The sequence below is a fragment of the Grampus griseus genome (assembly GCF_964374135.1).
Source record: "Grampus griseus genome assembly, chromosome: 20".
Lineage (NCBI taxonomy): Eukaryota > Metazoa > Chordata > Mammalia > Artiodactyla > Delphinidae > Grampus > Grampus griseus.
The window spans coordinates 48,727,304-48,745,128 of NC_139014.1; the positions used below are offsets into that span (position 1 = coordinate 48,727,304).

Below are 17,825 nucleotides of genomic sequence, written 5' to 3' on the forward strand. Positions count from 1 at the left end.
CTCTGCCAGGTTAATCATTCCTGCAAATACAGACACGGTGGTGGTGGGGGAGCACACACAGGCGCAGTCTTCACATATCTGCAGGGCTGCCGTGTGCAGCAGGGAGCAGGCGGGGGGAGGGGGGGACGTGGAGGAAGCTGCAGGGGGCAGGATTCAGAGGACAAGTGGGCAGCCCCACTCAAGACAACGTTTGCCTGGGACTTCCTTAGCGGTTCCACACTTCCAATGCAGGGGACACGGGTTCAATCCCTGGTCGGGGAAGTAAGGTGCCACATGCTGTACAGCTTGGCCAAAAAATAAAGGATTTGCCAGCACGATTCCACATACAGAGGGCTTTCCTTCAGGCTATCTTGCTTACCCCGCCAGGCTGGTTATGATTACCCCCCTTTTTTTTTTTTGCGGTACGCGGGCCTCTCACTGTTGTGGCCTCTCCCGTTGCGGAGCACAGGCTCCGGATGCATAGGCTCAGCGGCCATGGCTCATGGGCCCAGCCGCTCCGCGGCATGTGGGATCTTCCCGGACTGGGGCACGAACCCGTGTCCCCTGCATCGGCAGGCGGACTCTCAACCACTGCGCCACCAGGGAAGCCCATGATTACCCCTTTTTATAGACAAGGAAACTGAGGCCCAAGGCCATTCAGCAGGTCTATGGATGAGTCTGGGATGGAGCCCAAGTCTCCTGCCTGGAAGGAGGAAAAGAGAAGACGCGCCAGCCCTGCAGCTGATACACCCACCCAGGAGTCAAAGACAGGACAGCCCTGTCTACATCCGCTGAGCCTGGGCCAAGAAGAGGGCCAGAGCATCTAGACAGAGAGTGAGCCTCCCGTCCACAGCAGTATTCAAGCAGGTTTCGTTGGCTAATTAAATGACTACACTTCCCCACAGCCCTTTCAAACTCAGATTCCAGGATGCCAGGATTTCTCTGGGAGATGGAAGATGAGAAAGTAGGAACCACTGACTTGCTGTCAGGATCCCAGCCAGCATTCTCTGTGCCAGGAACAGGGCAAAAGCTTTACATGGATAATCTCATTTCACCCTCACAGTAATCCAGGAGGTATTTTCATCTCCATTTTCCACACAGGGAATCTGAGGCTCGGCGACACAAAGTGACTTGCCTAGGTCACACACAGCTAGTAGGTGGCAGAAGCAGGGCTGAATCCCAGGTCTGTTTCCTGAATCCAGGTTCGTGCCCCTGCACTAGACCCCCTTCAGGACAGCTCTCAGCCGACTGCAAGCTGCTCTGGTCCCCTCATGCCCACCCGGCCCTGGACTACCAGGAGGCAGGAGGAGGGCTCTTGGGGTGTCCCTAGGTCTGGGACCCTGTGTAATCCACAAGGGCACAGCCCTTCAGTGTTCAAAAAGTTTCCCTGCACTTCTCCTAGAAGGAGGCAGGGAGGCTGGACGGAGAGTGTGAGGCTCAGGGAGGGTCTTGCTAGACTCTGGACCTAGCAGTCATGGGGTCAGGATAGCATCAGCCCTCATTATAGCCTGAGCTGGCCCCTTGCCTTGCAGCCCATGATATGGGAGCTGGGGTGGCCTGGACCCACCTGGGCTCTGTGGCCCTGAAGTCCAGCATCCCTGTCTGCACACCCAGAGTGGAGGCCAAGGAGCCTGCTTGCTGAGAATTGCAGTCAAGAAAGAGAGAGTCAAAAAGCCCGGGCCCAGGCTTCCCTGGTGGCACAGTGGTTGAGAGTCCGCCTCCCGATGCGGGGGACACGGGTTTGTGCCCCGGTCCGGGAGGGTCCCGTGTGCCGTGGAGCAGCTGGGCCCGTGAGCCATGGCCGCTGGGCCTGCGCGTCTGGAATCTGTGCTCCGCGGCGGGAGAGGCCGCAGCAGTGAGAAGCCCGTGTATCGCAAAAAAAAGAAAACCCGGGCCACAGTCTTGGCTCAGAGCCTCTGCAGGCTGTGTGACCTTGGTTCAGGCACCTGCCCTCTCTGAGCCTCCATCTGCTCATCTATAAAATGGGAGTGATGGTCAAAGGATATGTCTGAGACTGTCAGGGAGGCCCCTGGTCCAAGGTGACTGTTCATTGACCTTGGTCCCCTACCCCATGGTCTCTGAAGCCCCTCCTGGCCTCTAGGCCACTCAACAGCAGAAGTCCAGCTCTGAGCAGGACAGACTCCAGCTGCCCCTGCTCGAGAGGCCCCAGGACCAGCCCTCCGTTCCGACTCTCACACCTACCAGCAGAATGTCAGCAACCACGGCCCAGTTGCAGGACAGGAGCAGCTCCCCGAGGGCCAGGAACACCTGTGAACAAAGGGTGGCCAGGATGAGGCTCCCTGGATCTCAGTCACCAGCCCCTCCCCGCGCTGTTTCTTCCCACCTGTGGAGAAGGAGACTGAGGCTGCCCAGAGGAAGGACCCATCGAGACTTACTGGGGTGGGTGAGGTTTGCAACTGTTTTCCCAGCTGCGACAGCCTCCAGAGTGGGTGGACATTCCCATCTGGGCAGACTGGCAGCCGTGACCCAGAGAGGAGTGCTAGGGCCCGGGCCTGGGAAGAGCACTCCCCCTGATGGACGGCCCCCAGGGTCTAGCCACTGAGGTCACCCAGGGAGGCAGCCAGGACTCCCAGGCCACGTTTAAAGGTGCAGAAACAGGCACTTCCCTGGTGGTCCAGTGGGTAAGACACCGTGCTCCCAATGCAGGGGGCCCGGGTTCAATCCCTGGTCGGGGAACTAGATCCTGCATGTGTGCTGCAACGAAGAGTCCACATGCTGCGACTAACAAGTCCACATGCTGCAACTAAAGACCCCATGTGCCGCAACTAAGACCCGGCACATCCAAAATAAATAAATAATAAATAAGTAAATAAAATATTTTTTTAAAATAAATAAATAAATAAAGGTGGAGAAACAGAGGAGAAAGGTCCAGGACTTGCCCACCCTCCCCTTTGTTCCCCTAAGGCCTGTGTACACTAAGGAGGTGTCTACTGCATGCCAGCCAGACTGCCCAGTCCAGGCCTCCTATCAACAGCCCCTCCTAGGCCTTCCCCTTCCCAGACCCTGAGAGCAGCACAGGGAGGTGAGCAAGGCTGAGACAGTAAACTGTGCCCGGGTCAGGGCCAGGGCTCATCTGAGGTTGCCAGCTGGCCCAGGGCAAAGCCATCCTGAAACACGAGGCTTCCGGCCCCCGTCCAGTGCCCACCCCCACCCCGGGCACCTGTGGGGCTGGGATAACCTTGTGTGCCCACCCTCCGCCTCGCCATCTGGAGGCCGCTGCGTACCTGTCTCTCCCAGCTCCCTGAACCCCCCACCTCGTGCCAAAGGATTAGGACAATCCTCATTCCACTCACTCAAGAAGAGTTTAATGAAGCGGCAAGAAGGAGGGGAAAAGTCTCATTTCTCAGAGCTTCTAAGGGCTTATTGCTGGAGTGGAATTAGTCATTCCTGGAGTCACGGGGCTGTGCCTGGGGCAGCCCAGGCTCTGGATCCCAAAGGCCTACAAGCACCCAGGACCGCGGAACCAAAGGCCCACTGCCTGCACACTGACTGCGCGCCAGGCGTGTCCACTCTTGTCACCCATCCAACTCTCAGCCACCTCATAAGACACGTATCATTACATCCACTCCACACATGAGAAGACTCAGGCCGACGGTCACACATCAAGTCACTTTCTGGTGAGCGCCTCTCCCCTGCGGCAAGGTGAGGGGCAGGAAGCTGTCGGTGAGGTCGGGGGAAGACTCCAAGAGGTCCCAGAGACCACAGTGCTGGGCGAGGCTGGCAAGAGGGAAGTCAGAGGAAAGCCCAGGATGCGGAGGGCTTCCAGGTAGAGGTGGCATTGAGCAGAGCCCCAAAGGATGGGCTGCATCAGCATGGGTCTGGAAGGGCCCCGAGGCCGTGCCAGGCAGAGAACCGTAGTGAGCAGAGGCGAAGAGGCTAGAAGGCACCCACGAGGCCGGGCGGGCAGGAGTGTGGCCCGGGGCTGCGGAGAGACGGCAGGACCCCCTGGGAAGGGGGAGCAGCGGGTGTCTTCTCCCAGTCTCACTAGTCCTTGGCCCTCCACAGACTGGGGAACGCTTGAAGGCAGGGCGGGGCCTCCCTCTGGGCCCGGGGCTGGGCACCCACAGGGGTGGGAATCAGGAAGTGGCCAGCTGGCGAGCCTTAGGCGGGGCCCAGGCAGGCTGCAGACCCGCATTCCAGCCCCACAGGGTCTGCCAACCCGGCCTCCTGGGACTGACGTGAGGGCAGCTCACACCCATCCTTCCCTCGACTCCCACATCCACCAGGACCGCCAGGCCGCTGCCCTCCTCCCACTTCCAGCTCAAAGGCATCCTGCCCTCCACAGCCGGGGGGCCAGCCGCACGGAGCCTGCTCTCTGCGGGTGCTGCGGCCTCCCCGCGGCTGCCCCACACCCCCGGGACATGCTGAGGTACACCTTTTCCTTCCTCCAGCTGGAGCAGGGTGGATCCTGACCCCAAAATAGGGCCGATCGGAGGGAGGCTGCAGCCACAACGGGCCCCTTCAGGCTGAACGAGCTACCTGAGGATGCCAGGTTTCCTCAGACACACCTGGAAACCCACCCAAGCCACCAAATCCCCGCCTCCACGCAGAGGCTTTGAGGGGCGAAAGGCCCAGCTGGGGAGAGGCCGTCTCCTAATCCTGTAATTAGAGTCTCCTGAGGCGGCTGCCTGGGCTCAAGGAGGGACAGCCCATCAAAGAGGTGTGACCCCCTGGAGGGACACCCCATCAAAGAGGTGTGACCTGGCCATGTGGGGCCACCCTTGGCGGTCACCACACTCTGGGCCTTGGTTTCCCCAACGCTGCTACGATAGGGTGGCCCAGCGCCCCGGCAGCCCCCTCCACCACCAACAGCTTTTGCTTTTAAAGCTGCAAGATAACTTCAGTTGGTCCCACAGGCTGCGTGCAAATCGGGTCTGAGAAGTCAGCGGCCTCCACAACCAATGCAGACTTGTGTTCCACAATTAAAAAAACAAAACAAACAAGAAGGGCCCTGGTCTGAAGTTAAGTCACGGTGAAGAATGTAGCCAGCCGACCGTTCAAAGCTCCTCCCACACAGGCCCCTCAGCCCCCTGGACGCCCTCTTCTGCACGGCCACAGGGCCCTCACACTGACTAGGTCCCCAAACCTGCTCTCTCCTCCTGTCCCCCCATGTTACTGTCCCCGCCCAGGGTGTCTGAGGTAGCCAGGATACAGGACCCACCCACAGACTGGCCACCAGCAAGCTGCCCAAGCGGTCAGACACGGAAAGGGGGAGGCGGGGGGCTCCTACATGCCTTGCTCGCCTTCGCACCCCTCCAGACACCGATTCCTGTCCATTCTGCATCCTAAATGTCCCTCAGATCTGCCCCCTCCTCCCAGCCACTGCTGCTGGCCTGGTCCAGGCCTCCCCCGTCCCTCCGCCTCACCAGTTTCCCAGGCCCCACCATCCCTCCCGACAGCAGCCCCGGAGGGGACTTCCAAAAGGGAAATGGGAAATCTGGCCTTGTCCCCTTAGTGCCTGTTCATGGTTCCCTGCACCCTGACTCCGTCTCCCTGGGTGATAGGGCCTGGGAATACTGCCTGAGAAGCGTGGAGCCCCTCAACCCCTGGCCTTTCCATTTCACTCAAGAGGATTTCCCCCTCCAGTGGGGGCGGTGATGATGCATATTTCTGGCCTTAGTCACCCCCGGCCAGAGAGGCGTACACACACACACACACACACACACACTCTCTGACACATGCACTCACATAACACACAACCACACAAGCATGCACAGACACGTGCATCCTCAAGACACACACACACACACACAAGAGCTCCAAGACCCATGCACGCATACATAGACCCATAACCTGGGACACATACGCAAAACTCACACACCACAAAGACACATACATAAGCAGGTAACAGGGATGACATTCTAAGTATTAAAATATGTGTGGCAAGAGTACCAACCAAACAGACGGCGGCTGGAAAACAGCCTAGCACGTACATGTGCATGCTTGTGGTCTTATAATGTAGACAGCAAGCTGTGCACAATCACACGGGCACACACACACGTACACATGTACACAAACGTGCTCCTGCTTTTGCACTCATGTGCATACCTGCACTCGGACATGCACACACTCATACCTTCACACACAAAGACACCCTCCTCACGTACACCTGCACGCACAGGTAGGCATGGGCAGGGAGCAGGGCGGAAGCTGGAGCACCTGCCCCAGAGGAGGCTCAGCCCCTGTGGAGTGGAAGGGACAGTGTATTCACTTTGGTCCATCTCAGTCTGACAACTGGGCAGTAACTGATCTCTGAACTGCAAAGAATGGGGGGAGAAAGCAAATGTCTCCCATGGGCTTGCGGAGACTCAGGCAGAGGTAAGGCCGATCCTCCCCTTGCACAGGTCAACTCCTCACCCAGCATGGTTGAGCCAGTCAGGATGCAGGTCCCTGGCACAGACTGGCCACCAGCAAGCTGCTGGGCCGGCTGGCACACTTTTTCCCTGGGCCTGCCAACCTGTAATTGCAGGGACTGTCTTTAGGGTACAAGGGTACCGCCCAGCTCCCATGGGCCAGCAAAGGCCCAGCAGCCTGGCAGACAGGCAGATGGGGAATGAGCTCCAGTCCTCCTGGAGAACCCAGCTGATACTGCAGGCTCTGCTGCCCATCCAAGAAGAGACACCTGCTAGATCCTGGCAGGGAAGTGGGGTCCTCAGAGGAAGGGTAGGTGGGCCTCTCTCAGCCCCTCATAGGCAGCCTCTGGCAAGGCTCAGTTACTCCAGCCCAAGACACAAGAGCAAAAGGACTGGGACTTCCCTGGTGGTCCAGTGGCTAAGACTCCTTGCTCCCAAAGCAGGGGGCCTGGGTTCGATCCTTTGTCAAGGAACTAGATCCCATATGCCGCAACTAAGAGTTTGCGTGCCGCAACTAAAGATCCCACGGCAACTAAGACCTGGCTCAGCCTAAATAAATAAATAAATAGGCTTGTCCAAAAAACCCGCAAGGGCCAAGTGGTAGGAGAGATCCCCCAAGCTGGGGCACCTGCACGGCCCAGCTGTCTGGGCCACCAAGGGGTGAGAGCAGGTCCCATAGCCAACCCTGGAATCCTTAGCTGACCCGGACCACAGCTACAATCCTGACTGCTCCCTGCCAACCATCACGCAAGACTCCCTTGTGGGCACCGGGCTCAGCAAATACTGGGTCTCCATCTTTGGTCCTTGCTCAGGAATCGCCAAGGCTGAGAAGGGCAGCATCCCTCCCCGGATGTAAAGGCCTCAGTGACCGCCAAGCTGGCTCTGCTCTGTGTCATGGTGGCCACATTGCTCCTTGGGCCAGAAGGGAACTCAGGGTTACGATCTAGTTTGGGCTGGAAGGAGCCTTAAAGATCATCCGGGGCAACTCCTGTGTGAAAACGGAGGGTTGCAATTGCACCATAGACTTCCCTTCCCCCAAAAGTAAAAAATAGTGTCGGGGGGTAGGGGGGAAACATTTTTCACCAAAGGAAAAAAAAAAGCTTAATGAGGTAAGTATTAAATATTGGCAGCCAAGGCAAAAAAACCCAGATAATTCTGGAGTAAAGTAGAGAATATAACCCTTCTCAGCTCCTCCCTCCCCAGAGCTCTCCTCCAAAACCCCAGCATCTAGAGGGAAATAAACTGAGCAGGGGTCCTGTGTTTCCACTCTTAACTGAGAACCAGTGGGAAAAGCTGCTGGGGAGAAATGGGTAAAAGTGGTGAAAGTGAATAAATGACTCCAGTTACTGACTCCACATAAGGCCTAAAAACAGTAATTTTTTACTGTTTTTTACTGGGCCTAAGGCCAGTAATTAAGTAGAATGAACCCTGTGATAGAGCATTTACCTAAATCCCAGAAGAGAGAGCAGAGTCCAGGTGTTCTCACAAAGCCCCTCCTGCCTTACCTGAGCCCTGCAATTCCCTCAGGCGACAGAGAACCTAACACTCAGCTCTCAAACTGCAGCCCCTTTGGGGAAGAGAATGGTCACAGAGAAGGCAGGAAGAGAGTAGGAGAAAAGAGTCACCCACACTATATCAAAGCAAATTCAGTATCAGAGCAGAGCTGCCCACACCCAGGCTAGAGAAAGCACTCAGTATGTGAACTGTGCAAACATACAAAAAAAAATAAATAAAACAGCAAGAGAAAGTGAGAGAGGGAAGGAGGTAGGAAGAGAGGGAGGGAGGGAAGAGAGAGAAGAAAGAAAGAAAGAAAGAAGGAAGGGAGGGAGGGAGGAAAGAAAGAAAGAAAGAAAGAAAGAAAGAAAGAAAGAAAGAAAGGAAGGAAGGAAGGAAGGAAGGAAGGAAGGAAGGAAGGAAGGAAGGAAGGAAGGAAGAAAGAAATGAAGAAAGAAAGAAAGGAAGAAAGAGGGAGGGAGGGAGGGAGGGGGAGGGAGGGAGAAACAGAGGAAATGGAAAGGGGGAAAGGTGGAGAAGGAAGAAGAAAGAAAAGGAGGAAGGAAGAAAAAAGAACCCAACCTAGAAGACAGATGATAGAAGGAGCAGAAGGAAATACCTTATAATTGTTTCAAACTACAATGAATAGTAATTCAATAAAGAGCTCAAAAATGAAATGAACCTCCAATAGGATGAGATATAAAAGGATATTGCAGACTTAAGGGAATAAATGGAGGAACAAAGCAATAAACAACATTATTACAGAACTAATAAATTAAAAACAGTCAGAAACAGAATAGACATCAACCAAAGTAGAATCACCAATATAGAGAAAGGTTTGAGATAATCTCACAGATTGACTGATTTTTAAAAAACACAAAGAAGAAAACATTGGGACCTCCCTGGTGGTCCAGTGGTTAAGATTTCGCCTTCCAATGCAGGGGGTGCGGGTTCAATTCCTGGTTGGGGAGCTAAGATCCCACATGCCTTGTGGCCAAAAAAAAAAAACAAAAAAAAAAAAACCCCAAAACATAAAACAGAAGCAAAATTGTAATAAATTCAATAAATACTTTAAAAATGGTCCACATTAAAAAAAAAACTTTAAAAAAGAAAAAGAGAAAACATTTAGAGAGAAGTAAATGATATGAAAGACAGGTGAAGTAGATCAGGGCTGGGACTAGAGCACGGCAAGTGAGACACATAGGGTACCAAATTTAAGGAGGTACTCAGTCTCTGGGTTGCATAAGTGTAGGGTTAGCCCCTGGGAGTGAGTGCCTCCTTAAATTGTGTGCCCTTATGCCTTGCTGGCCTTACCCTAGTCCCAGCCCAGAAGATGATCCAACACAGGTTAAAAAAAAAAAAAAAAAAAAACTCAACAAATAAACAAACATAAGAAATATTCAAAGAGATGAGAGGGGGAAGGAGGATACTCAGTGCTGATTCAGCAGATAAGAACACTGTTATGAACAAACTTTTATATGATATAGAATATTTAGCATTGAGATATATCCTAGCTGTTGCAAGCAGCTTCTAACGTGGCTCCAGAGACCCCTGCCTCTTGTATCTCATCCTGGGTGTGGGCTGGACCTAGGGATGTGCTTCTGATGAGCAGAATACAGCAAAAGTCATGGGATACCACTTCCGTGATTACGTTACAAAAGACCGTGACTCCCCTTGATAGACTCCTCTATTGCCTTCTCAGCCTACACATATTCAGGAAGGGAGCTGCCATAAAAAAGAAGCCAACATAGCAAACGAACTGAGAGCAGACTCCAGCCAATAGCCAATGAGGAGCTGAGGCCCTCAATCCAACATCGCAGAAGGATCTGAATGAGGCCCACAACCACTGAGTGAGCTTGGAAGCAGATCCCTCCCTAGTTGAGACTTCACATGAGACCACAGACCCTGGGCTAACGCCTTGATTGGAGCCTACAAGAGACCATGAAGCAGAGGACCCAACTAAGCTATGCCTGGATTCCTGACCCACAGAAACTGTGAGATAATAAATGTGTGCTGTCTTAAACAACTACACTTGGGGATGATTTGTTACACAGCAAGAGATAACTAATACACTACCTAAGCCACTGAATTTCAAGAATAAATAATATAATCTTCAGGTATCCAGATGAAAAAGTGAATCGATATGAAAGATTTTTTAAACTTCATTCTTCACAGCAATATTTGATACGAAAAGACAATGGAACAAATGTTTGCAAAGTAATGAAAGGAAGAAAATGTGAGCCAACAATACCATACCCAGTGAATTGTTGTTCAAGAAAAGAGGGAAAGAGGAGAAGACAACCTCAAACATAAATGAACCAAAGGAAAACCACCTCTCTAGCCCTTTTTGGTTTGGAAAGGGGGACAGAATGGATTAAAAACTATTTAACCACAAAATCTCCTCAGTTAGGAGTTGAACCAAAATGAAGAACTCAGGAATGGAGCATCTATGCAACAGATGGAGAATGAGTATTGAATCTATTTAAATCTGAGACTACTGTCCCAGATCTAAGGATTATGCTTAGAGAACAGACTGTGAGTGTTATAAATCTAGAAAAAGTAAAAATAATAATATAACTAACAAAAACCAGGAGACTGGGGAGAGAAGAAGGGGGAGGTATAAGAAAGCTGATCAGGATTCATCAATAAGTCCAAAGTTTTAAAATTAATTTGAAGTTAACCAAGTCCTTTGATTTCACTTCAGTTTCTTCAGGTAAATTCATATAAATGAATTAAACACTATATGATTCTATTTACATGAAATATCCGGAATAGGCAAATCTATAAAGGCCGAAAGCAGCTTAGCAGTTACCTAGGGCTGGAATAGAGGATGGTTAGGGGGAAATGGTGAATGATTTATAATGAATATGAAGTTTCTTTTTTTTTTATAGGAAGCCCAAGAAATGCATTTATTCTATTGTCTTATAAAGTTTCTTTTTGAGGTGATGAAAATGTTCTAAAATTGATGTGGTGTTGATTGCAAACCTCTGTGAATATACTACAAACCATTAAATTTTGTACTTTAAATTGTATGATACCTGAATTTCATCTCAATAAATCTGTTTTTAAAATTACCAGATAACCTCAGTTTAACAAAAGTATTTCTAAACACATATATCTGGGTTTATATACAGAGGCACATATAGAAGGATGGTCACATCACAAAAGTAGAAGCAAACAGGCCAAGATGTTAACAGTAGCTGATTCTAGGGGATGAGAAAATGGAAAATTGTTATCTTCTTCTTTGTGCTTTTCTGGTTTTGCTTTTTTTTTTTTAATTTCCCCCAAATAAAAATAGAAAGGTCATTGATAGAGTGTGGTGGATTGAATTGTTGGTCTCATCGCTTGATTTCACTGTGATAGCATGATGCTTCCATATCCTTGACGTGTCGAGTCCCCCAGAGTGTGATCCTTGGTCCTCTTCTCTTTTCTATCCAAGCTCAGGCCTTTGCTGATCTCATTCAGTCTCACGGCTTTACATAACCAGCCTAGACCTCTCTCCTGAACTCCAGACTCATAAATTTCCAACTGCCTCTTAACATCTGCAGTTGAATGTTCTAAAAGGCATCTCAAATTCAACATGTCTAAAATTGAACTCCTAATCCCATCCTTTCCAAAAAAAAAAAAAAAACCAACAACAACTCCGTACTTCCCTCCAGCCTTCTCCGTCTCAGTAAATGGCAACTCCGTGTTTCCAGTTGCTCAGGCCCAAAACCCTGGAGTTGCCCTTGACTCACCCATTTCTCTCACACTCCACACCCAACCCGTCAGGAAATCCTGTCGATTCTACTTCCAAAACGTACCCGGAATCTGACCACTTCTTCGCACTTCCTCCATAAGTTGCCCAATCCAAGCCACAGGCATCTCTTGCCTATAATATTGGAAAGCCTCCTAATGGGTTCCCCTGTCTCTCGTCTTTGTCCTTTTTCATTCTATTATCAACACAGCAGCCAGAGAGACCTTGGTAAACTACGTGGTAGGTAGTTACAAAACAGCCACCAATTAATCATGCTTCTTGGTATTCACACCCTTGTACAGTCCCTTCCCATGGTGAAACCGGCTCAGTTTCACACCTTGCTTCAACCAATAAAATAAGGCAGAAGTGATGCTGTGCTGTTCCTGGCCTAGGCCTTAAGAGACTTTGCAGCTTCCACTTTGCTTTCTTGGAATGCGGCCCTGAGACCACCATGTAAGTAACCGGTTTCACCCAGTGGAAGACAAGAGGCCACATGGAGGAGAATGGAGGAGCCCCAGCTGACGGCCAGACACGAGTGAGGCCAGCTTGGATGTCCCACCCCACCCAGTCTTCCAGGTGAAGGCGGCCACGGGAGTGAGCACAGGTGAAACCAGGCAAGAAACCATCCAGCCAACTCACAGAATCATAAGAAATAATAAATTGTTGTCTTAAGCCACTACGTTTTAGGGTGATTTGTTACTCGGCAATAGGTGACTGATACAAACCATCAGTCAGAGCATCACTTCTGTGCTAGACATTCTCTAGTGGTTTCCCATTTCACTTAAATTGGAAGCCAAGTTCATTCTATGTGCAGGGATCCACACAATCAGTGCCCCACCCTCCCCACCCCACCCCCGGCATTCCCTCTGACCTCATCTCCTTTGCTCTACCTTGGCTCGCCCCATTCCAACCACGTTTCCTAGAAGACACCAGCATGATTTCCCCCTCAGGACCTTTGCACTTCCCTCTGCATGGAGAGCTCTCTCCCATTCCACCCGTGTATCCACATGGCTCCTTCTCTCACTTGCTTCAGGTTGCTGCTGAAGCACCACCATCTCTGTGAGGCCTCCCTGACCATCCTGCACAGCCCAGTCCCTCTTCTTGTCCACTTTCCATGCTCTGTTCTTTTCCACAGAGCTCATTCCCATCTAACATACCATTTATTTTACTGCATACATATTCTTGCCTGTTTTGTTCAATGCTGCATCATCCTCAAAGCCTAGAACAGTGCCTGGCACACAGGAGGTGCTTGGGAAATATCTGATAAGTCAGTGAACATTTCTGCTCATCCTGGCTGGGACCTGCCTCACAGCCACCTCACCATGGCCTCGACTCTGCTCCTTGAGACCTCTGCTCCCTCGGCCCGTGAAGCCCGGCAGGGTTTAAGGGTGAAGACCCCCACTCCCTGGTTTCTCACCTGTGAAACAGGAAGAGCAGCACAGAACCAGAGACACCCTGGGCGGGGGTAGGGTTACACCTGTGGGGTTTCATGGCCACATGCCCAGACACTCCTCCCCGTAATGTTAGATGTCACTGACCCAGGGCTCAGTGAAGGAGGAAACTTTGGGGCATGTAGCAGACTGTATTTTCCCAAAACAGTCACTGTAATATTTCCACATGCTCTTTCAGATCACTGCTAGTCTCCACCAAAAAGAGTGAATCCGTTCTCTCTCCCCTCGAATCTGAGCAAGAAGTTGTGGCTCAAGTGAAGAACAGAATGCAGTGAAAGTGACGCTGTGTAACTTTCAAGGGCAGGCCCTCAAAGGCAACACAGCTTCACCTGGCTCTCTCAAGACTCTAGTCCTTGGAAGCCGGCCACCATGTTGTAAGGAAGCTCAGGCCACATGGGGAGGTCACAGGCAGCTGCTCTAGCCAGTAGCTCCAGCTAAGGTCTCAGCCAACAGCCAGCATCAACCATCAGGCGGCCCTCCGCCTTTGACGATCCAGTTCCCCCACCCCCATTCTGCATAGTTAACCCCAAGTGGAAAAGAGATATGTCAGCCCCAGTCCCCACCTTGCCCAAACTGCAAATTCGTGAGCAAAATAAGTGTTTTTCTTATTTTAAACCACTAAGTTTCATTATGTATCTATACTAACTAGAACAGGTCCAAAAGTTCATTTAGCTCCTCAATGAAACCAAGGGGAAAGTACGAACACTCCCATTTTACAGCTGAGAAAACTGACTCTCAGCAAGGTCAAGATCTTGCCCTAGCTCACACAGCTAGTAAGTGTAGAAGCAGGAACGATGTCCAGGTCTTTCAGACGCCTCAATGCATGCTCATTGTCATCCCCCAACTCCTGCTACTTCCTCTGGACCACAAAGCCCACCCAAGGGGTGATTGCCGACGTTCAGCCACATCCTCCAGCTATCAGACAAGTGATGATGGAGCTCGTACCTTGGGCTCAGTCCCTCCTCTGGGTACAAACCCTTTCTCCTCTGAAGGGCAGCGGCTCTGGGAAGAAGGCCAAGGAAGACGGTGTGAGCCAAGACCTGCTGTGTGTGTCTGGATCCCAATTAACAGCCAAGAAGTCAAGTTCCCCTGCCAAGGGGACTGGAAGGAGGGAAGAGACGGAACCCTCTGCTCCTGCAGGTGGGCCCCAGGGAACGGGCTCCCCCACGGAAGGCCCCAGACCAGATTTTATATGCTCAGGAAACCTTATTGCCATGAAACAGACCGCATGACTTGGCCCTACTTCAGGAAATTTGAGGACAGGCATGCCCACGATGCCTCCAAAAACCCTTCCTCCCCACGCAGTGCAGCTAGAGCCCAGAAGCAGTTGATGAAAGCTATAGGCAGCTGCAGACACACATGTGCACACACATCCCACACAATTATCTGCTTGCCCTGATACATGTGCATGTGCACACTCATGCACAGACATGTATGCAAAACAGCATACATGGACACATACATACTACGCATATATAGAATGAATGACGTGTATATGCAACATACACAGAGCATGGCTGTACAGACACAGAGGTGTATTCACACAAAAGCACACATATCTGCACTCATATTCACAGACCTGCATATATTCACACTTAGATGCGTGCACACACTAGCAGTACACATACCCACATTCCTGTGGGCCTTCGCAGGAAGCCCTATCTATCTCCCCAGAACTGGCAGAGAAAGTACAGGAAGAACTTTGGTTCCTACAATCTGAGAAGGTGAACGGATGGATGGACGGACGGACGGATGGATGGATGGATGGATGGATGGATGGATGGGTGGATGGGTGGATGGATGGATGGGTGGATGGATGGATGGATGGATGGATGGAAGGAGGGATGGAAGGAGGGATGGATGGATGGATGGAAGGAGGGATGGATGGATGGATGGAAGGAGGGATGGAAGGAGGGATGGATGGATGGATGGATGGAAGGAGGGATGGAAGGAGGGATGGAAGGAGGGATGGATGGATGGATGGAAGGAGGGATGGAAGGAGGGATGGATGGATGGATGGATGGAAGGAGGGATGGATGGATGGATGGGTGGATTGAAGAGACTCAAGTGATTCTTCCTATCTTGAAACTAATATGAACAAAAGCGAATTCCTCAGCCCCCTTTGGACACCCTTTCTGATATTGACCCCCATAGGTCTCCCACACCTAATGACAATCCTTCATGGTAGACTGCAGCCAGTTCCCACCCACTGAAGTTTTAGGGATGATGTCATGTCCCATGGACTCCAGACTCCTGCATCCAGCTCTACTAACACCTGTACTTGGACGTCAACCTCCCACCACAAACTCAGAATGTACAAAACCAAGCTGCTCATCTTCCCCCAAATGCCGCTGTTCCTGCCTACTTTCCGATCTCAGTTAATGGCCTCTCCCTCCTTCCAGCTACAGAGGCTAATATCCTAGAACTCACCTTTGACTCTTCTCTCTCTCACACCCCACACTGAATGCATCAGGAACTTCTGATAGATCTACCTTCAAAACATATCTATAATCCAACCATTTCTTACCACCTCTGCTGCTTCTGCTCCTGTACCCCATACCCTCATGGGAAGTCTATTCTCAACAGAGAAGTCAGAGTGATTCCATTAAACATAAGTCAGTAATAGAAAAACAATAGAGAAAATCAATACAACCAAAGTTGGCTGCAAAACTGACCAACTTTTAGTTACACTGACCAAGAAAAAAAAAAAAGAGAGAAGACTCAAATTACTAAAATCAAGAATGAACATTATTACCGATCTTACAGAAATTAAAAAGACTATAAGGGAATACTGTGAATGAAATTCCTAGAAAGATGCAAACCACCAAGACTGGCTTAAAAAGAAATAAAAAGCCTTAATTGACCAATAATAAGTAAATATCGAGTCAGTAATCAGAAAACTTCCCACAAAAAAAAGCTCAGAACCAGATGGCTTCAATGGGGAATTCTAGCAAATGGCTAATGATGAATTAGCACAAATCCTTCACAAACTCTTCCAAAAAATACAAGAGGAAGAAACACTCGTCAAGTCATTCTATGAGACCAAACAAAGACATCACAAGAAAACTATAGACCAGTATTTCTTATGAATATAGATGCAAAGATCCTCAACAAAATACTAAAAAGCCAAATTCAGCAACATATAAATATAATTTTACACCATGACCAAGGGAGGGTTTATCCCAGGAATGCAAAGTTGGTTAAACATACAAATATCAATCAATGTAATATACCATACTAATAAAATAAAGGACAAACTACATGACCATCTCAATGGATGCAAAAAACATAAGCTAGACCACCCACGCCTCAGCACAAAACCTCAACTCAGCTCTCAGCCAGCCCCACCCAATGCCCACATGGCCCTACATCATCTTGTCCCACCACCTCTCTGTCCTCATTTCCCTTTCTCCGTTCATTCCACACTAACCACAGTGCCCTTCTTGCTGTTCCCTAAACCCAGCAGATATGCTCCTGCCTCAGGGTATTTACAGTTGCTGTTCCCTCTGCTTGGAACACTGTTCCCCTAAATATCCCATAACTCACAATATCGTGAATTTTACTTATATATCTTGCCTGTTGTCTATCTCCCCCAACTAGAATGGGAGCTCCCTAAAAACAGAGATAATTTAGTCTGTTTTATCTACTGCTATATCTGTGGCATTTAAACTAGCATGCCACCTTTATAGGCACTCAATAAATACCTGTTGAATAAATGAATGAATGAAAATAGCTGGTCACTCAACCATTCACACAGCAAACAGTTGATCACCCCAACCCCACTCCAAGTGCCTGACACTGCGCTTCGGGCTGGAGTGCTGAGAAAGATAGGAACAAACCTGGGCCCAGCTGGGAGAGGGTGGTCAGAGCATAAGTAACCAGGACCCAAGGAAGACAGTGCTGAGGAGTGGCGAGTATGGGGAGAGAGTGTTGGCTCTAGCAATCAGGGAAGGCTCCATGGAGAGATGGTGCTCTAGCCTCCCTTGAAGGCCCAGAATGATTCGGGCGTATGGAGAAGGGAAGGGAGTAGAGGAAACAGAGGGAGAGCCTGGATATGGAGAGCACAGGGCATATCCTGGGAATCAGGAGGGGACCTGCATGGCAGAACCACATCGAATAACGCTACTAAGGATGTCAGGGCCGTTCATGAGGGGCCTTGAATGCCAGGATGAGGAGTTAGACTTAGTTCCAGAGGCACCAAGGAGCTATGCAAGGCTTTCAAGCAGGGAAGTTTCTGTGGTGTCCCTCTGGCAGTGTGGGGAGAACAGATCGTGGTGGGGGAGCAGGAAGACATGGAGACCAGGACGGGGGCTCTTGGGACAGTCCTAGAGAAAGACGGCAAGGCGTGTGCCATGACAGGACAGCGGACCAAGAGAAGAGGGGCAGTTTGGAGGTGTTAAAGATTTATGACTGGGCTTCCCTGGTGGCGCAGTGGTTGAGAGTCCACCTGCAGATGCAGGGGACACGGGTTTGTGCCCCGGTCCAGGAAGATCCCACATGCCGCGGAGCGGCTGGGCCCGTGAGCCATGGCCGTTGAGCCTGCGCATCCGGAGCCTGTGCTCCGCAATGGGAGAGACCACAACAGTGAGAGGCCCGCGTAATGCAAAAAAAAAAAAAGATTTATGACTGGTGTTAGTGGGCAGGGGTGCGGGGGTGCGGGGATGGGGGGAGCTAGAGCCTGAATCTCAGAACCTCAGAAGCACAGACAGAGCCATGGAGGAGGAGGGTCTGGTCAGGGGTTCCAGAAAGAACCGCACCACTTCTGGAAGGCTGGAGCTCTGGTCGCTGGGG

The 17,825-nt window shown here is 50.7% G+C and overlaps 1 protein-coding gene across 2 annotated transcripts in view; it reads right to left on the minus strand.

The window, feature by feature from the left end:
• The window catches only part of SPNS3 (SPNS lysolipid transporter 3, sphingosine-1-phosphate (putative)), a gene marked incomplete at its 5' end in the record, with an annotated part of 46,066 nt that overhangs the window by 5,864 nt on the left and 22,377 nt on the right, over positions 1 to 17,825 (minus strand). For both annotated transcript variants that reach the window (XM_082679219.1, XM_082679218.1), the window contains one exon: positions 2,182 to 2,247. In XM_082679219.1, coding sequence (XP_082535345.1) covers positions 2,182 to 2,247 — 66 coding nt within the window. The remainder of the gene's footprint in view (positions 1 to 2,181; positions 2,248 to 17,825) is intronic.